The sequence below is a fragment of the Zootoca vivipara genome, chromosome 3 (genome assembly GCF_963506605.1).
Source record: "Zootoca vivipara chromosome 3, rZooViv1.1, whole genome shotgun sequence".
NCBI lineage: Eukaryota > Metazoa > Chordata > Lepidosauria > Squamata > Lacertidae > Zootoca > Zootoca vivipara.
The window spans coordinates 47,658,715-47,672,571 of NC_083278.1; the positions used below are offsets into that span (position 1 = coordinate 47,658,715).

General features: G+C 43.8%; 1 protein-coding gene across 1 annotated transcript in view; it reads left to right on the forward strand.

Annotated features, from left to right (window-relative positions):
• Nucleotides 1-243: 243 nt before the first annotated feature.
• Nucleotides 244-13,857, forward strand: part of CRYBG1 (crystallin beta-gamma domain containing 1) — a 104,094-nt gene continuing 90,480 nt past the window's right edge. The window contains exon 1 of the mRNA XM_035109300.2: nucleotides 244-760. Within this exon, the coding sequence (XP_034965191.2) occupies nucleotides 396-760 (365 nt within the window). The 5' untranslated portion in view covers nucleotides 244-395. The remainder of the gene's footprint in view (nucleotides 761-13,857) is intronic.

A 13,857-nucleotide genomic window follows, 5' to 3' on the forward strand; every position in this document is an offset into this window, starting at 1 on the left:
CTCCATGAAGAAGAGGAGGAGGAGGCAGCCACCAGCACGGGGCAAAATAAATAAATAAAGTGCACGCGCAGGAAATCTGCGGGGAGCCCGGCCCTTTTCGAACGCTGAGAAGCGCCGAGGAGGCGGGGAAGGGCGTGGTGGGCGTGGCTTGGCTGAGCTGCGGCTCACACGGCTGGAGCTCCCTGGGCTGCCCTTAGGAGGCGCTTCGCCTCTCTTGCCAATCTCAGCCGCTGGGATCGGCGCTACGACGGCGCGCGCACAGGCAGAGCCCACCTGGCCAGCCTCGATTCTCCTCTGGAGCCAAAGGCGGTTGCTGCTGCTACTGCTGCTGTCGCTGCCTCACTAGTGCCTCCGCTCGGGACCAGATCCCGTCGAGGACGCGGGCGGCGCCCAGCATGGAGAAAGGGGGCTTAAAGAAGCTCGGCAGACTCTTCCACAAGAGCGAGTCCGAGGACTCCGAGCCGGACAGCGGCAGCAGGGACGCGTCGTTCCCGTCGCCCTGCCCTTCCCCGTCCCTGAGTCAGGGGCGGCGGGAGCATCTCCACAGCCACCACGACGCCGCCGACGCCGCTGCCTCCGGAGAGCGCAAGAAGCGCTCGGCTTTCGGAAACTGGCGCCTCAAGAAGAAGCGCAAGGACCGCCCGGCGGCGCTGCCAGGGGAGGGGAGCCAAGGAGGGGCGAGCGAGCCCCCGTCTCCCTCGCTCTCCCACTCGTCCTATTTCACCACCACCTCGGAGCCCACGACCCCCACCACCAACAGGTAACGAAGCGCCCAGCCGCCGCTCCTCTCCCTCTCCCAGTCAGGGCGCGCCCACATCCACCTGCGTCCCCCCAACGGTCACCTCGCGGCCGTTGATTTCTCTCCCCCCGCCCCCACGGAACATTCTGAGGGGACTCGGTGTAACGAGCAGCTACCCTATATGGGACTCGGTGTTTTTCGGGTCTCGCGTAGCTCAGGGGCGCAGTCAGAGGAACTGCCCCTGGTTTTTAATGTTTGAGGGGGGTTTGTGTGTGTGTGTTTTGTGGAAGTCATATAGAGTGGCTGGGGCAACCAAGTCAGATGGGCGGAATAACAACAACAATAGACGTCACGTATAATTGTAGAGTAGGAAGGGATACCCAAGGGTCATCTAGTCCAACCCCCTGCAATGCAGGCAAAACCTCTCTCCTCCGCCAGGCAGGTGCCCTCAGAGTGGCAGAGCACTCCCATTGGAAAGGTGTGTGATATGCCCCGCCCGCCCCCCCCCCCCGGCCAAAGAGAGCGAAACCAACGAGTAGTGCGAGGGCGCCCCCCTCCCCAGTCGCCTTAAAGACACAGCGTTCCTTTCTGGGGTTGTTGATACTGTAATTCGGATCCAGCTGTCGTTGGAACCTTGGCTTTGCCTTGATAGTCCTGCACAGCTTCTTCCTCCCTCCTGCAGCCCTTTCTTTGCGCGCCGTCTCCCCACTCCGCCCTGGCTTTTAACCCAGGCTACCGTGGTCTCTGCTTAAAGATTATCTATGTGCTTTTGATGAAAAGGAAACTGTTTTGTAGCCTGCCAAACTTTATCTCTCCCGCGCGCTCCACCCCTCACCCCTACCCCTATTTTTCAGCATTAGAAATACTGTATAGTAAAATCTGTTCGGATGCGTAAATGTAAAGCTGCTGGAGGGGGCGCTAAAACAGACCTGGACAGTTTGCATTAGTCACCTGGAGAAAGGTGTTTTTGGTTTTTTATGATCAAACCTGCTCGCATTTATGGAGGCTTCCCCTTGATTCCCTTTCCACTTCTTCATTGTAGGAATGGTACATTACTTGAATTTTAGCTGGTTATTCGTGGGAAGGGAAAGAGTGACATCTGAATTTGCTTTTACTAGTTGCCAGGGTTTGTATTTTTATCTTGCCACCTTTAACCTAAGTCTAAGATGGAATGAACTTAAAACCGTTTAAACGTATCCATTTATTGGTTGTGCTTTGCTTGCTCGTGGTTGTCCTCTGCTTGCTCAATGTAAGAAATTGCATTGGTGGATTAGAACAGGAGGGGGGAAACCTCTGGCCCCCAAATGTTGATGGACTTCAATTCTCAACAGCCCCAGCCAGCATTGCCGATGGTTGGAGGTTATAGGAATCCAGCAACATCTGGAAAGCCACAGGTTCTCCACCCTTATATTAGACAAAGTTCTACCTAGCCTCGTATTGTGTTTCCAACAGGGTCATCCAGATGTCCCTGAGAATCTTAAAAGCATGGCATGATGGAGTTGGCTCCCTCTTGCTGATCATATCCAGAATCTGGCACTTGGGAATATATTCCTTCTAAATAGGAATAGGAATAGGAAGTTTTTGTTTAGCAGCAACGGCAAATAGAAAATAATTGACTGTCCTCTCATGACTTTTTTGAAGCTGTGTAAAACAGTGGCCAACTCTGCATTTTGCAGAGATTAACCCAAATAGGTTAATTATGCATTGCATGAAGTACTTCTTTATTACAGGTAGGTAGCCATGTTGGTCTGACTTAGTTAAAACAAAACAAAAAAAAAAATCCTTCCAGCAGCACCTTAGAGACCAACTAAGTTTGTCATAGGTATGAGCTTTTGTGTGCATGCATGTGTGTGCTTTCGTGTGCATGCACACATACTTTTCGTGTGCATGGTATCTGAAGAAGTGTGCATGCACACTAAAGCTCATACCTATGACAAACTTAGTTGGTCTCTAAGGTGCTGCTGAAAGGATTTTTTTATTTTGTTTCTACTTCTTTATTGTTAGTACTGAACAATAGTGCCATTGCTTGCCAACTGAGATGTAGCATCCTCATTACTTTTTAATTTATATGGCAACAGGCACATACATGATCTCATGTGCTATGCTAGCATCCTGGGTGAATAGAACTTCTTTGTTTATGTTTAATGTTTATCACTTTTTCAAGTAAATGTGACATAAAAAATAAATTTTAAAACATGCAAACATTTTAAATGTTCAGGAAACACTGAATAAAAAAATATTGGTAGCTAAGGCTGCAGTCCCCTATGTTCATTTGGTTATTAAGGCTGCAATCCAATTCAAAGGGGGGTTGGTTGCAGCCTAAGTATCTGTGAACTCAAGAAAATTTAACATTGAGTTCAGATTTGGCTACATTGTTGTTTTTGTTTATATAGGTCTATTGGTTTTACCAGCGAGATGATACAGTAATTTAATATCTATGTGTGGAAGATTTTCTCTGAGGGTGTTCCAATGCATGACCCATTATACTTATAACAAATAATCTGGTGATACAGACAATACTCTCATTAAAAAAACAATCATTGCTGTCTACCCTGCTTTATTTTGGGTGATTTTTTTTGGACATAGTAAAGCTCCTTTTGTGTGTCATCTTATCTTGTGTTAAGCATGTGCTAAATGTAAAGAAATTAGATAAATTGTGCAAATAAGCATGAAGAGCTAAGAATCAAGGAATTCCGCACACATAACAAAGTTTCAGTCCAAAAGCGTCATATTTGTCTGTGAAAAAGAACTGAAGGATAAGTCCATTACAACTGTGTTCCTTATACTTGACCTATTAGTCAAAATCCGTGCAAACTTGTAAATTTATGTTCTTTTTATTAATGAATATGTATTGCTTAGTAATAATCATTTTCATAGAAACAGTTAAGTTTTTATTAACATATTTTATATGTATGTCAGATATTTTCTTAACAGACATAAAGCATTTTATGCCTGAGGCAAAATTCCTGAGTAAAAATACAATCAAAATTCTGTTAAGTTTTTATTTACCTTCCAGATTAAAAAGAATTATTGCTGTCTCCATCACTGAACTATCACTTTGTGTTCATTCTGATTTAAATCCCACTCATTCCACTGAAAGTTTGAAGTAACTATGTACAGGACATAGGAGCATCTTGTGGCACTGTGAAGAGTAACACATTTATCATGGCATTAACTTTCATACACTATGGAGTCCAAGTGGAGAGAGACTAGTCCATGAAATCTTATGCTGTAAATAAATTTGTCAGGCTTTTGTGGTACCACAAAATTCTCCTTTTTTGTGGCAACACATTAACATGGCTATCCCTCTGGAAAATAAGGTAACGACCCAGTTACATGCATACAGTTGACACAGAACCACGCTCATTGCAGTGGCCAGAAAAGGGAGCAGAATGGGGGCTGTAATGGAGTGGAGTGGGCTGGGGCAGAACAGGCTTATGCATGCTCTGCAGTCACATGCAATAATCTGGAATGCAACCCATGCGCAAATCAGGGGTTACCTGTACTGCAGCTGTTCTAGAATTCTGTAAACTGCCTTTTAGTGGAGTAGATCTCAGAGAGCATGTATTTTTGCTGGTCTGTCAGTTTAGATTCCACTAATTCTGTGGATTGGTTTTAACTTTTAACCCTTAAAAACATACATTGTCAGGATTCTTGGGTTGGCCTGAGAAGGGGCCAGTGAAAGCAGGATCTTCTCAGACTCCACAAGCTTTTGTCTGCCTGAGGCTGATATGGAAGCTTCATGTAAACTGTAATGATACAATGTTTGTCCAGTGCATTTTTATCAAGGCTGGCCAAGACATTTTGGCACCTGAGGCAAACCACAAAATGGCACCCCACACCCCACTAGGGAGAAGGAAGTGAGTGAAGCTCTACATCAGAAACAAGGGGAGAATAAAGATCTACGTGTGATGCTTTCCTTGGAGAATGGGTCTGCTGCTCCTGTCACTTCCCCTTGATTTTTATATTTACTATTTTTATGACTAAATATTTTGTGACTTTCTGACTATTATATTTTTATATAATGCCTCATGTATTCTGCACAAAAGTTAACTGGAAATAATTTTAGAAATAAATGTTAATAATTATATGGGTATGTGAGTAACAGGCACCATTATATTTTATGAGATGGCAGAATATAAATGCTTTTATAAATAAAAAGTATTTAGATGATCAGTTTTGTGCAAATTTTAATGGGGCCACTATCTCCCCTAAAAATCTTGGTCACTTTTTTTCCCCTTTCTGTTTGAGTGCTGTTTGTTCCCTGCACCATTTTGTTATTGCATAAGCAGGTTTCTTCTTATTGGCTAGGTCAGTGATGGCGAACCTTTTAGAGTCTGAGTGCCCAAACTGCAACCCAAAGCCCACATCTTTTGTCTTAAAGAAAAACAGAATAACAGAGCTTTCAATGACTTTTTATTGAAAGGTACAAGTTTGCATTATTCTTGTTTAGGAAATCATGAAAAGGGGAATTACTCCCAGACAACATTTCCCTTCAAGAAACTCTTCTTTGGGAGATTTCAAAGCAGAAGCTGAATAGCCATATGCCATGGAATGGATGCTGTAGTTGAGTTCCCTGCATTGCATGGGGTTGTACTTAGATGACCCTTGGGTTCCCTTCCAACTCCCCACAATCCTATGAAAAAAGCAGTCTCCTTTGTCCTCTGCTGTGTGTCCCTTAGTGGGGAGGATCTTGCACCCATGGTGATGGGAGAGAGTTCAGCTCAAAAGTTTGCTTCCCAATCTGACCAAACAGGCAAAAAGGAAATTCCGAGTGAAGCCCAGAAACGTGCAGCGGTTCAGCACGTCATAGCCTGGAAGGGAGGCGCCCCAGCACAGAGTTCGTAGGGGCAGTGCGCACATTGAGTAGAGCCATGCATGCACAAGTTTGCTGCCTGTGGGCTGCAGCTGAATCATGAACGTTCCATGCCACTGTCTTAAAGCACTTCGGAGCAGAACTACCAGTAAGCCTGGCGGCATTTTGCTCCCTCCCGCACAAGCAGGCTTTAGAAGTGCAGCCCGGCGGGCTAGCCATCGAATCATAGGATTGTGGGGAGTTGGAAGGGGCGACGGCGCATGTGTTCACAGAGAAGGCTCTGAGTGCCCCCTCTGGCATGCGTGCCATAGATTTGCCACCACTGGGCTAGGTGATCAGGCAGCCAGTATAATGAAAAGTCAATTTCAGTGTAAGAACAATGTTCTTTGCTCTCACTTGCTCTCATTTTGAGTGGGAAAACACTTTTGGCCCTATTCATGCATTCCCCGAGATTCCAAAAGACTTGCAAAAGGTTTCTTTACAAAGCCACTCCCCAATTTTAGCTCTGGCCTAATCAGCATACTGTATATAGATTTCATTGAGAAAAGTCAACCTAAAATGTAAATATTGGTTCTTGAATGTAATGTCAACTGAGTTTGTTGCATTCTCATTTATAATTTATAATATAAACAATAAGCTTATTCTAATGAACAGGAACTTTGGAATGTAAATAGAAATATCAGCAAATACTTGAAGGAAGTGTGTGTGTGTGTGTGTGTGTGTGTGGTATGGTCAGTCTTCCCTCTTTGTTTTTAAAAAGAAGCTTTGTACTCAAAGAAGCTCATTCCATAAATCATGAAGCAAGGATTTTTATGACAGTTCACACACAGGTTAGTAAGAGTTTTACTCTTTGGAATATACTGTCAAATAACATTGAAAATGAAGTAAGAACACCTGAGCATTTATATGGCTAGTTCCAAGGCTTCACAGTCTATCATCCCACTTAAGCAGCTCAATATTGGGTAAGCCAGTATTGTACCCATAATTGCAAACTGAAGTGGGGATTTTGGCTAAAAGATAGTCAATTGAACTTATGGATGAGGAGAGTTCTGAATCAGAAGCTTTCTGGTTTGTGGCTCAAGCTGCAGCACAATCCTTTACTTGTCTATTCAGATGCAAGCCTCATTGATTCCAATAGGGCTTTTCTCCAGGTAAGTCCATATAGGGCTGCAGGCTTTGCTATTATGCAACAGTCTGTGATGAATGAGAGGGGCTGGAGAGTGTGTGTAGTGTGCCACTTATTAAACAGCAAAGGTTATAACTCATGCTACTTTTTATTTTTCAAATCACTGTCTTGATCTGGTAAATTAGATTTAAGATGATTATTGAAGCTACAGTATTTGTTCCCAGCTTCTAATTATGGTGCTATATCTGATGGTACAACATTTTATCTGTACCATTTTAAAGGAGCAGAGTTGCAGCCCAATTATTATGTCTGCCTCTGTTTAAGTTTGTAGGCTTCTAAAATGCATAACACATCTTATGACTCTATGTAGCCCTTTACAGAAGCTGCAAATGAATATTGCAGTAAAAAATTAAAATAAAACATTTCCAATTCTAATGTCATTTTCCTCAATGCATGACAACAACCTGGCTGATTCCTTAAGGATTTCATTTTGTATTTTTTGACATTTTTAGAGTGCAGTCCTGTTTTTTTTTTAACATCAGTTAACATAAATCTCAGTGGGTGGCACTGTGGGTTAAACCACAGAGCCTAGGGCTTGCCGATCAGAAGGTCGGCAGTTCGAATCTCCGCGATGGGATGAGCTCCCGTTGCTCGGTCCCTGCTCCTGCCAGCCTAGCAGTTTGAAAGCACGTCAAAGTGCAAGTAGATAAATAGGTACCGCTACAGCGGGAAGGTAAACGGCGTTTCCGTGTGCTGTTTTGGTTTGCCAGAAGCGGCTTTGTCATGCTGGCCACATGACCTGGAAGCAGTACGCCGGCTCCCTTGGCCAATAACACGAGATGAGCACTGCAACCCCAGAGTCGGTCATGACTGGACCTAATGGTCAGGGGTCCCTTTACCTTTTAACATAAATCTCATTACATTTAATGGAACAGAGTTGCATCCCTAGTATCTCCCTGCCCCCTCCCCTGCCCTTTAAGCTTGTGCCACCAAGGCTTCATCTGGGCACTGAAAAACTCTTAACAAGACAAGCATTTGACCATAGAAAGAAAAGACAAACACACTGGTTTGGCTTGGAGACAAAGGGCAATTTTATGGGGTGTAGTAAAAGGATGTAAATGAATAAAGAAACACAATTGACCTAGACATGAAGAAATGCTACATGATCAGTGAGAGACACCAGATTAACTCATGATTTATCTGTACTCATATTTCTTTTGTTCATTTTCATGGTGCTGTGCTGTACTTTCAGTACTAGAAGTGTGGGAACAGTGTCTCAGGGCACATGCAAGAAGTACTGGTAACATTTTGATGATTGAATAATTGAAGCTTACTGAGGGTTGACTTGTCCTTTTATTTTTTTTAGCAAGTTTTATGAATACAGAACATTTGTAACAGAACATTCCTACCCCGCCCATGGGGCTTTGCAGAGCAGTGGGGCCACTGCCACATCTGCAGCCCATAGTGACAATGGTAGAAGATAGGTCAGGCATCCCCAAACTTCGGTCCTCCAGATGTTTTGGACTACAATTCCCATAATCCCTGACCACTGGTCCTGTTAGCTAGGGATCATGGGAGTTGTAGGCCAAAACATCTGGAGGGCCACAGTTTGGGGATGCCTGAGATAGGTAGTGATCTGGGTTGATCCTTACCCAGGCTCCAGGCTACCAGCAGTTGAGTCCATATTGGGCTGGACCAATGCCATCACCCCATAACAGGGAAACCAGCTCAAGATCCAACAGATCTCAGGCCAGTTCAACCCCATCTCCTCCCTGCTCTGTTTCTTTCCACTGGGTTCTATTGGTGGAAATACCACCAGCAGGCCTCCTGCCTCAATGTTTGGGAGCTGGTTGACAGCTGGGACATTGCCATTAATTCCAAACTCCCTGGTGTAAATGGGATTGGGACTGCCATGCTAATTATGTTCTGAATTTATTTATTTTTTTGAATTTACAGTAGATAGTGCTATCAGTGTGGCATTTCAGATAAACCACAGCTTCCCAATGTGCATGAAATCATTCTGGCACCTTTGTGCTGATTTCTACCAAACACATGCAGAATTGTTTTACCAGAATCAAAAATTCCCCCCCTTCCATCTCCAAAAGAGGACCTAAGGGGGCAGGGAAATGCTCCTAAGCATAATCCAATAGTTTGAAATTTAACAGCAGCAGCAACATTTTTTATAAAATGAGTGTTCTCTTTTCAGTCTTCTCAACTCCTTGAGGGTATGTGTAATACACACACACACACACACACACACACACCTCTGATACATACTTTTCAAGACTGGTCGGCAACTTTACTATAATTTAACTGTGTGTTTGAGGATAGAGACACTGAAATATGAGGTACCAGAGCTCAGGCCTGGAGTTAATATGAATACAGTACTGTATTTTGGCAAGAGAGTAAAAGGTAAAGGGACCCCTGACCGTTGGGTCCAGTCGCGGACGACTCTGGGGTTGCAGTGCTCATCTCGCTTTACTGGCCGAGGGAGCCTGCATCCTTGACAAGAGAGTAGAGTAGTGTTAATAATCATGGTGTTTTTATGAATTTATAACGGCTGCCACTGATTTGGGAAATCTAGATTATTTGCTTGTAAATGCTGGGGGGGGGGTTCAACTAATGAGTCCTGTCAGCAGAAATCTTGCTCAAGGACTTCCACTTGCACAACGGGGCTTCTCTCCCCACCCCTCCTCTTGCACTTCTCCAATTGTCTTGGGTGTGGTTAGGAGAACCCTGGAAACAGTGCATGGGAGAAAGAGGGGGCATTGTTCAGTCTAACACAGATGATGGAATGATTGCCTTAGCATGACATTTCTCCCACAAGTATAAGTACTTACATTTTTTATATATACATACTAGCTGGCCCGGCCATGCATTGCTGTGGTTCTTTCCTGTGATTCCCCCCACTCTGTCCTGACACATGACTTATCCTGCCCCCTCTTCCCCCCCACCCCCGGTTCATCCCTGTGACTGCCCCCACCCTGTCCCGACCCATGAGCTATCTAGCCCCCTTTTACCCCACACCCCAACGGCACACCCATGTGACTGGCCCCACTGTCCCGACCCATGAGCTATCGAGTCCCCTTCTCCCCCCCCCTCTGGCACATCCCTGTGACTGGCCCCACCCCGCCCTGACTCATGAGCTATCAAGCCCCCTCCCCCCCACCCCTCCGGCACATCCCTGTGACTGGCCCCACCCTGTCCTGACTCATGAGCTATCGGGCCCACTCCTCCCCTACCCCCTGTCTGAGCCCTCTGTTGTCTCTGGGGAGTGTTGACCCCTCCCCGTGTTTCTACATACCTTGGCCCCCACCCTTGGAGAAGGAACTGTCAGCTTCTGGGTTCGATTTACTTTTGTCTGAGCCCTCTGTTGTCCCTGGGGAGTGTTGGCCCCTCCCTCTGGTATCTCCATACATTGGCTACTGCGCACGCATCAAGTGCATGTTAGGGGAAATGGCCGCTGGGAGAGGCTTTGGGCTTGGGCTTTACAGGTGGAATGGCCGTTTTGGCGGTCGGCCTACTTAGTTTTCCCTGTCCCACCCCACCCACCCCACTGCTTTGGCTGACTCAGGGTTCTCCCTCCCCCCCATGGCTATGTGTTTCCCCCCTCCCTTTGTTGTGCCTCATCCCTGTGCCCCCCCCCTGTTGTGAAAGGCCCTATTCTGTTTGGTTTTTCCCTGCTTGGCAATGCTGCGGCCTATTGAAAAAGCTGGGCCTTGTTGCTGCAAAAGGACTGTTTTCAGTTGGTTGCTGTGGAATTTTGTGATGTCATCTGGCAGCACAGCTGCTGGAGTCTTCAGAGCTTCTGGTGGTGACGTCTAATTTGGGCGCACCTTTTTTGTGTTTAATCATTATTTTAGGTGTGAAAGGTGTGGTTTTTTGATAATTTTTTAATGCCAGATCCCTCCCTGATGGGCAAGGTACGTGCTGCCCAAATTTGTTTCAATTCGGTTCAGCGGTTATGGAGAAAGGCTGTTTCATCCACGTGCGCAATGCCTACATTTTTTATATATATATAGATAGATATATATAGTCCTTGAGTTTATTTTTTCACTATTGTCATGTAACAAAATATAGGACTAAGCTGAAGTTAGGTCTTTTAAGGTATCATTCAACAGCATCTTACACTAAAAACACATTTTAAAAGAATGTCAATGGCAAGCTAGGACAAGTCCTTATTATTGCCGTAAAATAGTAATTACTATGAATTAATGAAATGTGGAATGTACCCTTTCATTAAATGTTGGAGGACTACTCTACCCATAAAAAATAAAAAGTAATCTTTCAAAGCATAAGGATTATATAGATAAAATATAGCAAATATTTGTTGCAATGAATGGTTCTGCAACACTTATGACTAGGAGATAATTGCCCTTGATATTTCATGATAAAATTCTATTTGTTATAATTCTTGCGTGTTAGATAAGTAGTGCTACAAATGGCTACATGATCCCACTTTTGGGATAATTGTTTACATAATATATTATTCTTAGAAGAAATATTCCTTAAGGTGTATGGATACATTAACACTTCATTCACTGTTATGGTATACAGTAGTGGATGATTTTAGTTTTTTCACTAACACATATTGGTTGCATGTAACAAAGGTGTTATGTGGGAGCTAGCAGCCTGTGTGTGAGATGTATGGGATACTGGGATCAAATGGATTAAGCAAGGTGCTTTTTCTTGGAATGGGCCACTGGAATTGTGGGGTTTATATCCCATGGCTATGCTGAGAACATCTGGGCATTGTATGGGCACTGGACATGTAATAAATGTATGGAATTCACTACAAAATGTTGTGATGGTCATTATCTTAGATGGTTTAAATGGACCTTTAAAGCCCTAAACGGCCTCGGTCCAGTATACCTGAAGGAGCGTCTCCACCCCCATCGTTCTGCCTGGACACTGAGGTCCTTCTGGCGGTTCCCTCGCTGCGAGAAGCCAAGTTACAGGGAACCAGGCAGAGGGCCTTCTCGGTAGTGGCACCCGCCCCGTGGAACGCCCTCCCACCAGATGTCAAAGAGAAAAACAACTACCAGACTTTTAGAAGACATCTGAAGGCAGCCCTGTTTAGGGAAGCTTTTACTGTTTAATGGATTATTGTATTTTAATACTTCTGTTGGAAGGCACCCAGAGTGGCCGGGGAAACCCAGCCAGATGGGCGGGGTATAAATAATAAATTATTATTATTATTATTATTATTATTAGTTAGGCATGCAGTATAGGTTATCAAATAAATTGAATTTTAGGGTACAGAGATAGCAAGCCTTTGAGTGCTTTATGCCCGCAGTAAATCAAATGGATAACCTTCCTGCTTCTGAACTTTCCACAGTTGGCTGGCTGCTGTCAAAAAACAAAATCTTGGACTAGTTGGTCCGTGATTTGATTCAGCAGGTTTCCTCTTAAATCCGTAATGATAGTCTTGAAGGCATAAGGCTTGTTAAAATATCAGACTGGATACACATCAGAGTGTTAATACATATGTGGGCCCACAGATCTGATTTTTCTGTGTGTGCTTTGGAGCATGTTTGTCCACATCTTAGTGCTTTTCACTTGAACGCCACCTCAGTCTTTCCCATCTACACCAGTGGGCTGTGCGTTTGGATGTATTTGTATGTATTGTTGTCCTCTCCTCTCAATCAGTACATCCCTACCGAATCTGAGTTCCCGAAACTTGAGGTCCATTGTGGACATGTGTGCAGGTATTTGTTTACCTGTGCCTGTGGCCATTTTAAATTATTTTTGAAATGTTTTCTGATCACACTTGAACAAAACAGTGCTTTTATATATGTGTATGTGTGTGTGTACATAATATAATATGTAATATATAATAGGTATGCGTGTGTTATGATTGAACCCAGTGGAGCCCGCTGAAGAGCACCTCACCAACAAGAGTAGGATGTGTGTGGTAATAGATGGCACCCAGCAAAATGCACCAATATGATAGAAAATAAGCAGCTGCACAGTGTACATCCACCATTGCGTAACATGCAATTTTATGTTGGATTTTAAAAATCTGTGGAACAGGTATGTGTAGGCAACCACTTTTATAAAGGCAACATTATGTGAACTCAAAACATGCACAAATGGGATGCATGAAATCTACTTTAAACTGTGCACAGCCTCACAAGCCAAAGGGGAGTAAAGCAGGATTTGCAATGGCCAGATTATGAGCGTAAGTGTTTCTGATTCTTTGCTATTCCCCAGGACTTTCAGAATACTATCTCATGCAACAGAGGAAAACATACGCAATTTGCTTAATAGTTTATACAAGCTGTACAATTAGGTGTTGTGCAGATTTTGGGGTGCATGGTATATTTTTGTTTGTTTTTAAAATGGCATTTAATATATGTATTTTGGGGCACATCTGATTTCATACTGGAGTTTATTGGTTTTCTGGTGAAATCAATTCCTGGAATTGATTACCGGTAGCTTTTGACCTTCTCTCCCATGCAACTAGGGCTTTATCACATTGAATATTAAAACAATGAGAACACTACTGTATTGCATGAGAAAGTTTAAAATATGCAATGTGAATATTGTTTATACTCTCTGTGTGGCAAAGTTGTTGCATGCACTATGTTTCCTAATATATTATTTACTTTTCACATTTAGCAATACTTCATATCACACTTTGCAATAGTTTCATTGTCATGCTGCATGTTTCAACTGGTTGACAAGCAAATGCAATCACGTAGTGTAAAATCTTATGTAATGTGTGTGTGTGTGTGCGTGCACACACATGCAAATTGTAATAAGGCACAAGAAATCAAGTGATTATCTAATAGAAAGATATATTGACTATCCATTGTGGAAAACCTGTTCATATTGGCACAACAGTATGACAAACTTGATTTGTAAAATAAAGTTGTGCTGTATTCATCTGATAAGCCATGACATTCCTTTATTACAGCTCTTTGCTAAATTCTTTCATTGAGATCAGAGATACCAGTCAGGAGGATTCATGATGAAATGAAGCACCCTCACCCACCTCCAAACGTACATGTTTCAGGTGACACACAAACACCTAAAAGTACAAAAAACCAATCCCTTTTGAGTTTCACCGATTTCACTAAAAGAGTTACTTGATAGTATAGGGGAGGATCATCTGTGGACCTTCAGAAGTTGCTAGACTACAGCTCCCATCATCCCCGGCCCCTTGGTCATGCT